The following is a 13,995-nucleotide window of genomic DNA, read 5'->3' as shown; positions in this document are numbered from 1 at the left end:
CCGCTCAGGGTCTGTTTTAAAACAGCATTATCAAGAGAAAAATAAATAAATAAATAAAATAAATAAATAAATAAATAAATAATGAATAAACGAAAAATGAACGGCTAACAAGATTTTTTTTTAATTTTAAAAATATTTGATTGCTCTTTGTTTCATACACAAAATAATACAAGAATATCTTCTGAACACAGAACAAACAAAAACATAAAAAATAAAACAACAACAATTAGATCGGGCTACAAATTATTTCAACATTGGCATACACAGTCATTCACACAATGTTAACTTTCACTTTATAAATGAACAGTTTCAACCATGGTTAATAAATATATGCATTGTCAGTTTCTAAACCGTTTAAATACTAGTAACCAGCGTGTATCAGTGCTATACACTGGGCACGTTAAAGAACCAGGCTGTCTATTCGCAACGAGCTAGGCTAAGTTAGCCGGACAAGCCTGTATCTGATTTCTGATCTCTCTGTCATGGGGGCTTTGTCTCACTCTGTCCCCCTGGTTAGATCGCTCTGTGTCTGTACTAGTAGAGGATGAATTATGCGCCCTGTGTGGCTGCATTTGAACTATGAAAAGCGCCTTTGAACGTGAAATTGATCATGAAAAGGGCGCTATATAAATCTGGTATAATAATAATAATAGTAATAATAATAATAACCAAAAGAACACAAAAAGGGGGGGGGGGGGGTAGGAAATAGTCTCTTATCTAGGATTACCCCGACCCCTCATATCGAACCGAATGACACTCTGGTAGGGGCGTTCGTCCGCCAATCGAGCGATCATAGGTTTGGTGTCCTGTACGGTCACTCTATTCGTGATAAAGTGGGACAGATATAAGTTACTGTGGACAAAGAGTTTATGCTTGTAAAAAATTAAATGTTGACGAAAACGAGTGTAAAACCCCAACACAATTAATATTTACTCCCGGCTAATTCTGACTTTTAAGTTGGTCGAAATGTACATAGTCAAAACGACATGGAATTAACGACAAACGTTACAAGTGTACGTGCATTCAGTAAATGAACAATTGCATTTATGCATTTGATAACCATTGACATAGGTTGGTATAAGCCGGTTCTCCACAACCTTCAAATTATGAAACCCCGGGTCCACCCCCGCATCTCCTCGACCAGGGCTTCTTTCAGGCAAGTCTTTAGTTCGAGTTTCCCGGAAAGAAAAATTCCGAAAATGGCCTGAAACCAACTTGGAGACCCGCTCACGAGTAAACAAGAGTTTTCCCGGAATAGCTACTATGCTGGCCCGCCATAGACCGCCACCCTCTACAACGGCCATCCGGTCTCAACCCTAGATAAAGGTCCCATAGGGACCTCCTATTAACTGCTGGAACGATTTTAGGCCAACCCCGACCCACCCCCGCCTCACACCTCGACCCGGGTTCCTCCCAAACAAGAGTTTTCCCGGAATGGCGGCCACCCGTGCCTGAAGGGGGACAACCCCCTCTACAACGGCCACCCGGTTCGATCTGCTAATAAAGGTCTGGGGCGGAGTTGGGGGCGCCCAAACTGGAAAAAATGAAAAAATCTGGCCTGAAACCAACTTGGAGACCCGCTCACGAGTAAACAAGAGTTTTCCCGGAATAGCCACTATGCTGGCCCGCCATAGACCGCCACCCTCTACAACGGCCACCCGGTCTCAACCCTAGATAAAGGTCCCATAGGGACCTCATATTAACTGCTGGAACGATTTTAGGCCAACCCCGACCCACCCCCGCCTCACACCCCGACCCGGGTTCCTCCCAAACAAGAGTTTTCCCGGAATGGCGGCCACCCGTGCCTGAAGGGGGACAACCCTCTCTACAACGGCCACCCGGTTCGATCCGCTAATAAAGGTCTGGGGCGGAGTTGGGGGCGCCCAAACTGGAAAAAATGAAAAAATCTGGCCTGAAACCAACTTGGAGACCCGCTCACGAGTAAACAAGAGTTTTCCCGGAATAGCCGCTATGCTGGCCCCCCATAGACCGCCACCCTCTACAACGGCCACCCGGTCTCAACCCTATATAAAGGTCCCATAGAGACCTCCTATTAACTCTTGGAACGATTTTAGGCCACCCCCGACCCACCCCCGCCTAACACCTCGACCCGGGTTCCTCCCAAACAAGAGTTTTCCCGGAATGGCGTCCACCCGTGCCTGGTGGGGGACAACCCTCTCTACAACGGCCAGCCGGTCCGATCCGTTAATAAAGGTCTGGGGCGGAGCTTGGGACCCACAAACTATCCACGTTTCCCAAATCTACCTTGTGCGAAGGATTGATACATAAATCCAGTTTCATTGTGATTGTCTATACGGAGCCAGGAAATCCGATTTCATTGCAAGCAACTTTTTGTCAATATTTATTCCTATCTTCACTTCAATAATCATTAAAAATAACCCATTGATTATATATGCCTATAAAATACATTTATTCATTTTATTAAGAAAACGTACCCGGGCCACATACGAATCCATTTACATGTAACCGTCTGCGGGCCACATACGAATCCATTTACATGTAACCGTCTGGAATATCGCGATTTTTCTACTTTCATTTTCATAACGTGTAAATCAGGGGAAGTAACTACTGTGTAACATCAAACTTGTTGAAACTTACTTTACCATGGGCGTAAGACCAAGGGTGTGAGGACAGCGAGAGCATCCCTCTTCCCAATTTTGAGCGTAAAATAACAGAAAATAAAGGGAAAATGCCAACATGATACTACATTTAGATGTACTGATATGGATGTCTATTGTGAAGAAAGGGATACAAAATATCTAATGTCAGTAACATAAACCAGTGTAACAACTTATTAACTGCTGTAACTGCTGACAGTAGCAGCAGTTAACTGCTGTAACTTCTAGCAGTAGCAGCAGTTAACTGCTACTATTGCTGCTACTGCTGTACTGCCAACTTCACGCCGATCATTTGAGCGTATAATCATTCAAGCTTCAGACTGGAATAAAATCTTTGAGAAGATTCTTTAGAAGTTAATAGTAACAAAGCGAAAACAAATCAGAATCGGCTTAACTGGTTGTTCTCGAGAGGTAGTGAAATGCGCAACGACCTGTCATAATTTTATAAATATTTCTTACTTACTGAAAAAATTCAGTTTAGTTTATACACATTCATTTTGTTTTGTTGAAAGCTGAAGCTTATTTGAACCACTCTCGAGTCCGCTTTCTTGAAAAACCAGTACTGGTGTCGTATGAAAAGGTGATGCCGTGACCCTAGCGGGACTCGAACCCACAACCTTCAGGTTGTGCGGCCGACACCTTAATCACAAGACCACCGCTCCCCCTATAACCATTATACTTTCTTTATCAATAAGGTAAAAATTTGTAAACAATTAGCCAGTATGCATGTCAGTGAAATAAAGATTGCAGCAACAACATCGTCGCGGAACAATTTTCGAACATTACGTAAAACCAGTCAAATGGTTAAAATGTAGCGTTTCTTGCATACCGGACGGGAGTTTCCAATAATTCCACCGGTGCTGGAAAACTATCTTTAGGGTGTACGATGACTCTCATGGTGTAAATGACGTATACCAAATTACATTATGCAGCAGATTCGTGCAGTGATTTTTATTTTCTACCTAAAATCGGATGAAAATCAAATAGCTTGATTGTTCGTCTTTGTTTTTCGTGGCATAGTTCTCGATTTCAAAACCTTTTATTTTACGAAAAATGTATAACGTTACAGTATGGTGCAGATGAAAACAAAAAAACCGAACTCTCTACGTTGTTGTTGCCTATATTATTTCATGACGCGTTTCCTGCTAATTGATCAGAAAGTGCAACGTGGGTTTTTGTTCTGAAATTGGAGGAGGAAAGAAAAAAGTTTCGCCTGTATATTTTCTTGCTTTGACTTCGATTTAACATACCACAATGATGTCACAATGTTACGAGAGTTTTGAATACATATCATATATTCACCATATGACCCCAGGACCACACTGAAAAGCAGAGGCAAGATTTTTATCTTTTAAGACTGAACCGTATTTATAACTGTATATACTTTTAGTACAGTTATAAGTACATTTAATAACTTATTTTATTTGAATATGGGTTGGTTATATATGCAAATAATTACGGCTTATGATATTGTCTAAATAGAAAGTATCTACGATATTCGCATGTGAACTTTGTACATTAGTTTGCAGTTCCATGGTGTTTTGATTTGTATATCTTTACAGGAGCATGTCTGTGTTTTGCAGCATGTTTCTCTGGTTAGTGTTACGTGTATAAGGGATTCATCTGGTAGGGAGTAAATTTATTTACGCTGTCTTGTAATGTAGGAACATAATCAAGTTTGGCGCCAGTAAACGATTTTAACTCTTCAGTGAGTGGCTTCGCTGCTGACTTTTCCAGGGCTGTGTCCTGCAGTGTTTTTCATGTATGTTTGTGTCTGTTTCTTCTTCTGTTTTTGTCATCCTTTGTGTTTATGTATACATATGTTCTGTCGATATGCGTGTGTGTACATTTACATGTACCATATTTTCATTTAGATTGCTGTATGCGTGGCTGTGTGTTTTGGATGTGTCTTGTTATGCTGAACTTTTCGCCTCCTTTTTTTCGGGGGAGGGTGGGGGGTGGGTACTGATAGCCCTTGTTTTTGTTTGGTATTGATCCTGAAATCCTACAAGAAGTGTAGAAATGATCTTCATGAAGATAAAAATTGAAGATATCCGTGCGCATTTTTCACCAAAACAATCTATTTTAGATATTAACTTTATATCTAAAAATCCTTAACAAATTAATTTAACTTTACTATGTTTATATAAACAAATTGTGTTTGTAGAGCTACATTCATAATTAAATGTCATCTAAAAAGTCATGTGTTAAGAATATTTTCAGTTCACATTACATTTTATGAGTATCACCGACTAAGACTGAATATAAACATTTTAACTAGGTAAATCAGAAAGACAATACACAATCACCTCACATACAAGATGACCTTTAACATTGCTCTTGAAAGATATTATTAATAAAATCTGAAAGACGATCCTTTTGAAGCATAGAACGCAACTGAACAAAATAATGGCATATTTGGTTTCACTAAGTCTGTTCGCGAAAGATACTGAAACGTGCAACACGTATAACTTCTGTATACAGAGCAACTGCATGGCCACTAGACTCACTATAATCCGAAATTTCTCAGATGCGTAGGTCATATCCATGTATTGTTGTCAGTATGTTAAACTAGGCTTGGTACGGCACTTTCCTACAAAGTTTGATAAAGGCCAAGAAAATCTTAATATTTTTTCTATATATATTAGAGCCCTCAAGTTCACCAAAATACAAATAATATCCACAACTAGGCATGATATTATCATCCATATGTATCGAGTTTGAATAAAAGCAACAATATATGAGAAGTAAAGCCTACTTGAGGCCCGTCTCATCAAGATAATAACATATAATCGGCCTTTCGTGAGACGACCGTGTTTGTTATAACAATTTCAAGGCCGGTAACTCTGCTACTATCATTCAACCAGCAAATGATATGTGTTTCTGTATTTGAAACTGATGCTTATTTCGTAGTTTTGTTGAAACTCTGTTAGTAATTAAGAAGATTGGGTAGTCGGGACAAAATTTATTTATCAAGAAAAATCGAAAATTTATTTATCGACCTTAGTGCCTTCAAAATCAAGCTTCGACCTTGGTTCTGATCCTCTACTTATCAGCTTGGAAAAAACAAAATCAGAACACCAACTCTTCTGCTCAGACTAGAACATCTATGCTGATTCTTTGGTTCAGTCCCTGCTAAAGCCTAAAACAATTCTTTGTTTTCGGTAACATGCTCAAAAAATTAGGGTGGGTAGGTCGGAAATTTTTTTTTGGAATTTTTTTTTATTAAAGGAGACTTTTCAGACAATATTTTTGTGTCAAAAAATGAATACAAACAAGGGGGTTATGCCTTTAGAGCATCAGTAAGTTGATTTTTAACATCAATGAACATGTTGAAAGCATAAAAAGTGCAGTTTTGCAATTTTTTGTTAAAAAGTTGAAAAAAAAAATCTCCAAGGCAATAAAAACATTTAGGGTCGGGCCAAAAATTTAGGGTAGGTCGGGATACCGGAAACAAACAATTGTTTTTACGTCTAATGTAAACATTGCTTGTCGTTTCATGATGTTAAAAGGCAGGTTTAACAATACACTTTACACCTGATACGTTCGATACAGGAAGTAAATAAAAGAGGAAGTATAACACGGCTTTGGTATTCTTGGTATTGAAAACGAAAATTACGCATAACAAATTTGAAAATAACAGGTAGGTAATGGAAGCTCTTATATTACTTTTTAAATTATGTGTTACTGAGTTTTACTGTATATACTTCAAAATACCTCATCGTCTGAAACAATGTTTCTTTTCGTAACTAAAATGTTTTCAAATTGAAAAAATATACATTTTTTTTCAAAATTATGAAATCGAAAGTAAATTCACTTTTTTTTACAACGAAAGATCTAGGATACCAGCCTTTGTTTAATTTATTGCAACAGTTACTCTAAATTGAAGTCTTATTATAAATAAAACGACAGGAATTAAAAGCGAAAGCAAAATATTGATTAACATGTACAGTCCGTGTCTGATAACTTCGGAGTGACTATTTGGACGAGTCCAAGTCAGGAGGGTAATCGACAATTATCATTTATCTAAGTAAACACTTTTATATTATACTACTATACGAAACGCTTACTTTGAAGTAGAAGATTAGTACCGGTCGTAGAGCGTTAGCCTTACATATGCGATTCTTTCATATTGCCATTGTCGCGTTGGTTCTAATCCCACCGTGATTTATACTTTTTTTTTAAATTCTTGCTTTTTATCAATGTTTTAATTACATTTTTTTCAAAGTCAATTGAAAATATTCAAAATGCAGTAATACAGCACTACGATATACAATAACGAACTAAAATATGAAAATATGATGATGCTTGAAATAACCTTCAGAATATTTTGTAGTATGCATTAAGCATCATTCTTATACTGAACAATGTTTGTCTTTGCAAAAACATACGTGGACTCCTCGGACATCTTGACTACACTAATACTGGCAATATACCAGAGAGGAATTTAACCTGCACGAAATTTCCGAGTGTTTTCGTGACTATGCATTCATAATACGATGTGTTTACACGTACAGATCGAGCTGATGCTTGGTCCCCTTTAAACAGAAATTAATTCAATAATATTTCTATCTAAATAAATAAAAATATATTCCAGGAGAAATGAATGATTATGGTGGTTACCTTGAAAGAGAAACCAAAACAAAAAAAAAAAAAAAAAAAAAAAAAAAACAAAAAACAAAAAAAAAACCAACAATATTTCAAAGACTAATGCTTAACCACTGAGTTCATGCTCATTAACTTTATTTCCGATGCCTATCTTAAATAGATTAAATGTTCATATATTCAGATAAAAATGGCGTCCTCGAGATACCCTGTAATAGCGGCAGCTGTAAAAGAACGCCTTCAGGTAGCAGCTATTGACTTTGGAACTACCTACTCTGGCTATGCATTGTCGTTCCGTTCAGATTTTGTGGACGACCCTCTTAAAATTATGACCAATCAGTGGAAGTCTGGTGCCGGGAGGCCTGCCTCATTAAAGACGTCATCGTGTATATTGTTCCGTCCAGATCAATCATTTGACAGTTTCGGATTTGAAGCCGAAGATAAATATGCAGAACTGGCGATGGATGAAGCTCATTTTGACTGGTTCTACTTCAAAAGGTTCAAAATGTTGCTGTATGAAAACAAGGTATGTCAGCTTTATTTGTCTATGTAACTTTCTCAGTTAAACACTCTACAAAAACATCAGTTGACAGTTGTAATTTCACAAATGAAAAACATACATTTCTATCCATTGTTAAGTTTCCTTTTATTTTGGCAGGATCTTAACAGAAGTACAATGCTTAAGGACGACAAAGGTCTTGAGATGCCAGCAATGGCAGTATTTACAGAAGGTATAAGATATTTGAAAGACAAGCTGATAGAATCATGTGAGGACAGAAGCTATGGCTTACATCTACACGAGATACATTGGGTAATAACTGTTCCCGCCATCTGGGATGATACTGCAAAACAATTTATGAGGGAAGCCGCCATTAACGTAAGTTTTGCTTTGATGATAGAGGGGTTTGACTTAGTTATACGTATAACACTTAATAAGGCAAACGAGGCCAGTACAAAAGACAGCTATGTTGGAATTAACTGAATTAAAAGTAACCATTAAGTGTATAAATCGATTGAATAAACAATTAAAAGGGAGACTACATTTATTGATTTTCAATATCTTCAGGCTGGTATAGAAACAGACCATCTTTCGTTAGCGCTGGAACCAGAGGCTGCATCGCTATTCTGCAAGTACTTACCGGTCGAAAAGGTCAAGGGAGCAACCGGCGGAGGTATATCGTGCTTTGCTCCTGGAAAGAGGTACCTTGTCCTGGACGCTGGTGGTAGGTTTATAACTTTCTCGTGAACTGCCTCCGCTGAAACAGATCTTAATAATATTTCCATTTTATTTTTTGCGTAATTTGCTAACAAATGATCATACTTTAAAACATTTTATATTGTTCGTTTTAAGGTGGTACAGTAGATATCACTATACATGAAACACAGAGAGATCACACAGTGAGAGAACTGTATAAGGCTAATGGTGGTCCTTGGGGAGGTACCAAAATCGACGAGGCGTTTATTAATTTCCTAACAGACATCACAGGACCAGACGTTATGGAAATGTTTCAGAGGTTTTGTATAAAAACTTTGATTCCATTTTTTCATACCACTAAACTTATTTCTTCGAAGCAGTATGTCTTGTTCGCATGTAATATCATTATTATGAAAATAGGGTAACATATTTGTACACGTATATAAATGACAGAATCACAAATTTATGAACTTCTGTTTATTTTTCTTTTACGGGGATAACAATTCTTATAAAATTGCTCTCCTGTTAACAGTTAATCTGTTATTACATTTACTTAATATAATTATATTGTCAGTCAATAAAAACTTTTCAGAGACCATACAGACGATTTTCTGGATTTAATGCGAGAGTTTGAGATAAAGAAAACTGGATTTGCTCCTGACTCGGACCAGAAGATCACATTCAAAATGCCTATATCAATTCATGAGATATTTCAAACGGTCAGGGGCGAAGATTTCAGGTAATTTTCTTTAGTATTTTTGTATTAACTTACGAGATATATTTCGACGGTGAGAGATATGCCGGTTATGCGATGCATTTTATAACTTAAATGTTTTGTATACATGTTTTTAAATGACACAATCAAAGTTTGTAGTTGTACTGTATGTTTTCCCCTTAAAGGTACGGTATTTTCATTAATACCAAATACCTATACAAACCGACACTAAAACACAAGCAGCATTACAAAGACATGTAAAATAATCAAGCTTTCTATTTCAGACGTTCATTGATTTCCAAGCACGATCTTCGAGATCAGGTTACATTCGCTGGTGACAAACTCCGTGTCCAGTCTGGCCAAGTCAAAACTTTCTTCACCGAGACTTGTGGCAAGATTGTTTCACACCTGAATGACATATTTAACGAAGGTAGCGTCTGTGGCACGGACACGATACTGATGGTTGGTGGATTCTCCGAATCTAAGATGCTACAGGAAGCAATTAGGAACGGCTTCCCAGACAAGAAGATTATTGTTCCGGCTGAGGCGGGCCTTGCTGTGTTAAAGGGAGCTGTTATATTTGGTCATAGTCCAAAGGCAATTGCGTCTAGAGTCGCCAGACATACCTACGGAATAAAGATAAACAAGACTTTCAATCGAGCTGTCCATCCTTATTCAAAGATGATGATTGTAGACTATGAAGAGCAATGTACAGATTGTTTTGACAAGCATGTTGAGATCGGACAAGAGGTTAAAGTTGGCTTAGAGTTTGATGAGAAGAGTTATATACCTTCCTCACGAAACCAAACGTCCGTAAATGTAAAAGTTTACACGTCAGATAAGAAAAGTCCCGAATATGTCGATGAACCAGGATGTAATCTATTGGGAAACATTGTTATCGATGTGTCAGACATTGACACATATGAAGAAAGGAACTTTGTTGTCAAAATGATTTATGGTGATACAGAACTGGGATTGGAAGCTAGAGTTCTTAAAACTGGACGAGTACTGAATGCTTCTTTTGATTTCCTTGGATAATGTCATTGAGCATACAACTTCTCGATTTGACTTCTGGAGCAGTTATTTCAAACATATGACGTATGCATGTTGCGCATTGCTTTCCTTAACTGTGATACCTGTATGGATTGGACATCTTTGACAGTCAACATAAAGTTGTAGTACTATAGAAAATGTTAGAGTTGATGTATGAATGGAAGCATCTTAACTGTAAACTGAACTTCAAGAGACGCGTTGCTTATATCTTAGTTTTTTTCAGTAATATTCTAACACAAACCGATTTGGTTTCCTGGTAAACAAAGAATGTTTAAAATTGTGTATTATTGTGCAACAATTCATTTTTCTGACGTCAAATTATTACGTCAAAGCGTCAAACGGCATAGCTACGCGCTGCAAAAGAAGCTAACAGAAATCAGGCAAATATTTGACGGATGTTGTCAAGGATGCACATAATAATCATTGATAATACGTTAGAATCGAAATGATATATCTCATACAGTGATTTGCTCTTTATCAAAATTATTGTCGCTTAGATGCGTATTATAACATCACTCGGACTGCGCCCTAGTGATATAATTCTTTCGCATCTAAACTCAAGACAATGATTTTACTCAATATTTGCTTTTGCCCTATTCTTTTCCATTGAAAATTATGACGTCCATTTGGTATGAACATCAAAAGTTACGACAATGCCGAATAGTGATACCGGGTCGCTGTTTTGACGACGTCCGCGTATAGTCAGGAAAATGTTTCTTAGATGACGTCACAGTTGTTCAGACTGGTGAACAGAATGGCCGTGAAGCTGACTTTAATTCTAAATGCAACAAAATATTTCAAATCTATACTATAACCTTCTTTACAAATGTTTGCGTGATTCGTGGATTTGCCGATCCTATTCTGTCGTTCATTTCGCATGAAATCGGAAGAAAATATTTCAGTTCTTAAATGACAAATTACTGTTTGGGTATTATTTATTTCTTAAATATTTGAAGAGTATAGGTTTAATGCTATTATTTGCATGCATTCACTTAATGCATTTATGCACACATGAAAGTTGTAAATTGATCCTTTAAGTTAGTGTTTGGATTTGTCACTTTTTCATATTCTTTATTGAGATATAGTTCATTCATTTGATTAAGATTTACGGATGTTCACATTGTATATCGACCTTCAAGACGCTTTATAGCACAGCTATTGTATATTGTGTCCAACAATACTGGCATTAAACATAAAGAAAGTTGTACGGTTAACAGGGTTCATTCATGTTATAGTACTACTAACACATAGCAAGCTACATTTCCAGATGATAAGCAGTGAAATACAAAAAAAAATATTTTTACATCTAAGATGGTATAAACACTTTAGCGATATATCACTATTTGTCCGATTATATTTTAAGTACACGCAGAATGGATAGTTTAGATTTCATTTGAATTGTGTTTGATTACCACATTTAAAAAACTTAGTGTAGTGTAATTATGATAATCAGATATGTGCATTTGTACGGTGCCCCTAAAGTGACATGTTACACACATTTTTTCCAATTAGGTAATGTGACACTTTTTTTATTTCGTTTAAACGAAATGATTTCGTTTAAACGAAATAAAAAAAGTCTCACATTACCTAATTGGAAAAAAAGTGTGTAACATGTCACTTTAGGGGCACCGTACATTTGGCATGTGGATTATTTCATCGGTTTGTCTCTTGTAATTAAATATTAAGAATGTCAATACATATTATATATATTTTAGTTTAGTTTATTCTACGTGTTTGTATGAATAGGTGTAATACTGATGATACCAAAACGAAACGATATTTTAAATGCAAATGCTTTCTTTGAAAAGAAACAAAGGGTATTTTTGCTTCAATTGTGTTAATGTGAGGTATTCTGGTGCTACATGTAAAAATATGTTTTCTATTTATTTTATGTGTTTCCAAGAGTTTAACCAAGTATTACCTATTTTGTCCGACAAACAAATAAAAACGTTTGGTTTTCCCTCGATTCTTCGATGACTGATTATTTCTTTTTATATATTTAAGACTTGAAAATATAGCTATTGTGTTATGTGTATATCCATAAATAATATACAAATAGATTAAAATACATTTAAAAGTCATTTTCTAAGAGTGTGCTTTTTGAAAAAATATATACACTATATACAAACTATCAACTGCCAATATCGAATGTTTGATTAAATGCTGACCACATGAGACTTTTACATCATATAACAGACCAACTTATCTAATGTACACATTGACAAGGTTTCTGCTGGCCCTAATTTGTTTTGGCCACAAAAAAATCGAAGTCGGTGACGCATTGGGGTGGGGGCAGATGAGTATTCTCCAACACATTGCACATGCTGCAACCATTTGTCATCTTTAGAGTATTTTTCATCATTTTTTAACATATTTATGGATGTTCCTAACTGTAATTTCTCTTCAGTTGTAATAATAAGAACAACTGAAATGAGTTGTTTCCTTGTCGTCCTCTTGGCACTAGAACAAGGAGTTAAAGGTCTCTTATGTTTGATTGGCGTTTTGACAGTTTTCAGAGGACAATGAAGTTTTTGGCTTTTATTTGTTGTATCATTGCTTTCTGCTTGTCTGATGTTACTTGTTTCTATTCCGTTTCTCCGATTATTTTTCAATGTTAAACCTGGCTGGCCTTGGAATCATCAAGATAAACATTGTAGAAGATAAGGCCATGAATATGGCATCTTGGGTGTTAACAAGCGTTTCTTTTGATTTTACCTGGTGACCTAGTTTTTGACCCCACATGACCCATTTTCGAACCTGACCTAGAAATTATTAAGATAAGCATTCCATGCAAGTTTGTATCAAATCAAAGCATTAATGAAACCTCATATGGCTGAAAGGGCCAGAATAGAAAATTTACCCCTTTCAGGGTAGTATCTCTTGAACATATGAAGGAACCTGGCTGGTTTTCAAAAGGAACCGAGATCTTATTGTGACTTAATTTGTTTGTAAGTGTGGTTAAAGTCGAAAGTAAAATGTCACTTCTATCGTGTTCATAATGTAAACTTTAACACATTTTGGCTCTTTCAGGGATTGAAATCTATTGCAAAATGTCTCTATCGTGTTCACAAGAAATTGTAGACGGACGGACGACGGACGAAGGGCGATCACATAATCTCATCTTGTCACTACGTAAAGAATCTAAACTTTTTCCTTGACACTTCGAGTTCTTGTGGTAAACGTCTGAAAATAAAAAGGTATTGTAGAAGAAGAGGTAAATCAGCTTACTTGTAAAAAGTCTTAACTCCTATAACGCAATTGCTCAATGGCATTTTGTAATGATATGCTACGTATTAGTCATTGAGTTGTACCTTAGTCAAGTTGGTATATCATACGATGCAGAAGTCGCATGTGATCAGCATTTAATCAAACATTTAATATTGTCACTTGATATTTTGGATTTACGGATGTGCAAATTAATATTATATTTATTCTAAACGTTCAGGTTCTGTTGCTGTCTAATGTCAAAGTGATTTCATGACCCTAACCCAATCAAAATTCCGGGAAAGTGCTGCATAGTTAAGTAAAAAGTCCTTAACGAACATTAAAGAAACAAGATACACCGTAATGCGTTGCAACTGTACCCACTGCACACTGCGTTGGACTCATATTTGGTCGATTATTTTGTATGCCTGCAGTGAAAATTCACCGATTACGGAGAAATAGTTTTTTCTTGACAGTGTCATACTTACCTTTTGATGCAAACGTGCTCAAGGGTCGTTTTGTACAAGATTTTACCATTTTTGATGGAAAGTCTACAAAAACGGCAGTCCCTCGTTAGACTGTAC

General features: G+C 36.5%; 1 protein-coding gene across 2 annotated transcripts; it reads left to right on the top strand.

The window, feature by feature from the left end:
* The first annotated feature begins 6,168 nt into the window (after window positions 1–6,168).
* On the top strand, window positions 6,169–12,288 carry LOC123556824 (heat shock 70 kDa protein 12B-like). 2 transcript variants are annotated; one of them, XR_008370944.1, is made up of 8 exons: window positions 6,169–6,282; window positions 7,429–7,770; window positions 7,903–8,121; window positions 8,311–8,467; window positions 8,596–8,758; window positions 9,032–9,178; window positions 9,439–11,664; window positions 11,831–12,288. XR_008370944.1 is itself a non-coding variant. In XM_045347824.2 (7 exons), exons 2-7 carry the CDS (start codon window positions 7,435–7,437, stop codon window positions 10,190–10,192), a joined length of 1,776 nt encoding a protein of 591 aa, XP_045203759.2. In that variant the 5' UTR covers window positions 6,169–6,282; window positions 7,429–7,434; the 3' UTR covers window positions 10,193–12,288. The 2 variants fall into 2 exon arrangements, 1 of the variants encoding a protein (XP_045203759.2); XM_045347824.2 differs by having other exon boundaries at window positions 9,439–12,288.
* The last annotated feature ends 1,707 nt before the right edge of the window (window positions 12,289–13,995 follow it).

This window comes from Mercenaria mercenaria, chromosome 5, assembly GCF_021730395.1.
Source record: "Mercenaria mercenaria strain notata chromosome 5, MADL_Memer_1, whole genome shotgun sequence".
Classification (NCBI taxonomy): domain Eukaryota; kingdom Metazoa; phylum Mollusca; class Bivalvia; order Venerida; family Veneridae; genus Mercenaria; species Mercenaria mercenaria.
The sequence above is the reverse complement of the archived record's forward strand: the minus strand, read 5'-3'. Positions and strand labels throughout refer to the sequence as shown.

Excerpts from the sequence above, each read along its gene's own strand:
- LOC123556824 (XM_045347824.2), top strand. The coding sequence starts at position 7,435 with ATGGCGTCCTCGAGATACCCTGTAATAGCGGCAGCTGTAAAAGAACGC. Across the intron at positions 7,771-7,902 it reads TGTTGCTGTATGAAAACAAG|GATCTTAACAGAAGTACAAT; the intron begins GTATGTCAGCTT and ends TTATTTTGGCAG. Across the intron at positions 8,122-8,310 it reads TGAGGGAAGCCGCCATTAAC|GCTGGTATAGAAACAGACCA; the intron begins GTAAGTTTTGCT and ends CAATATCTTCAG.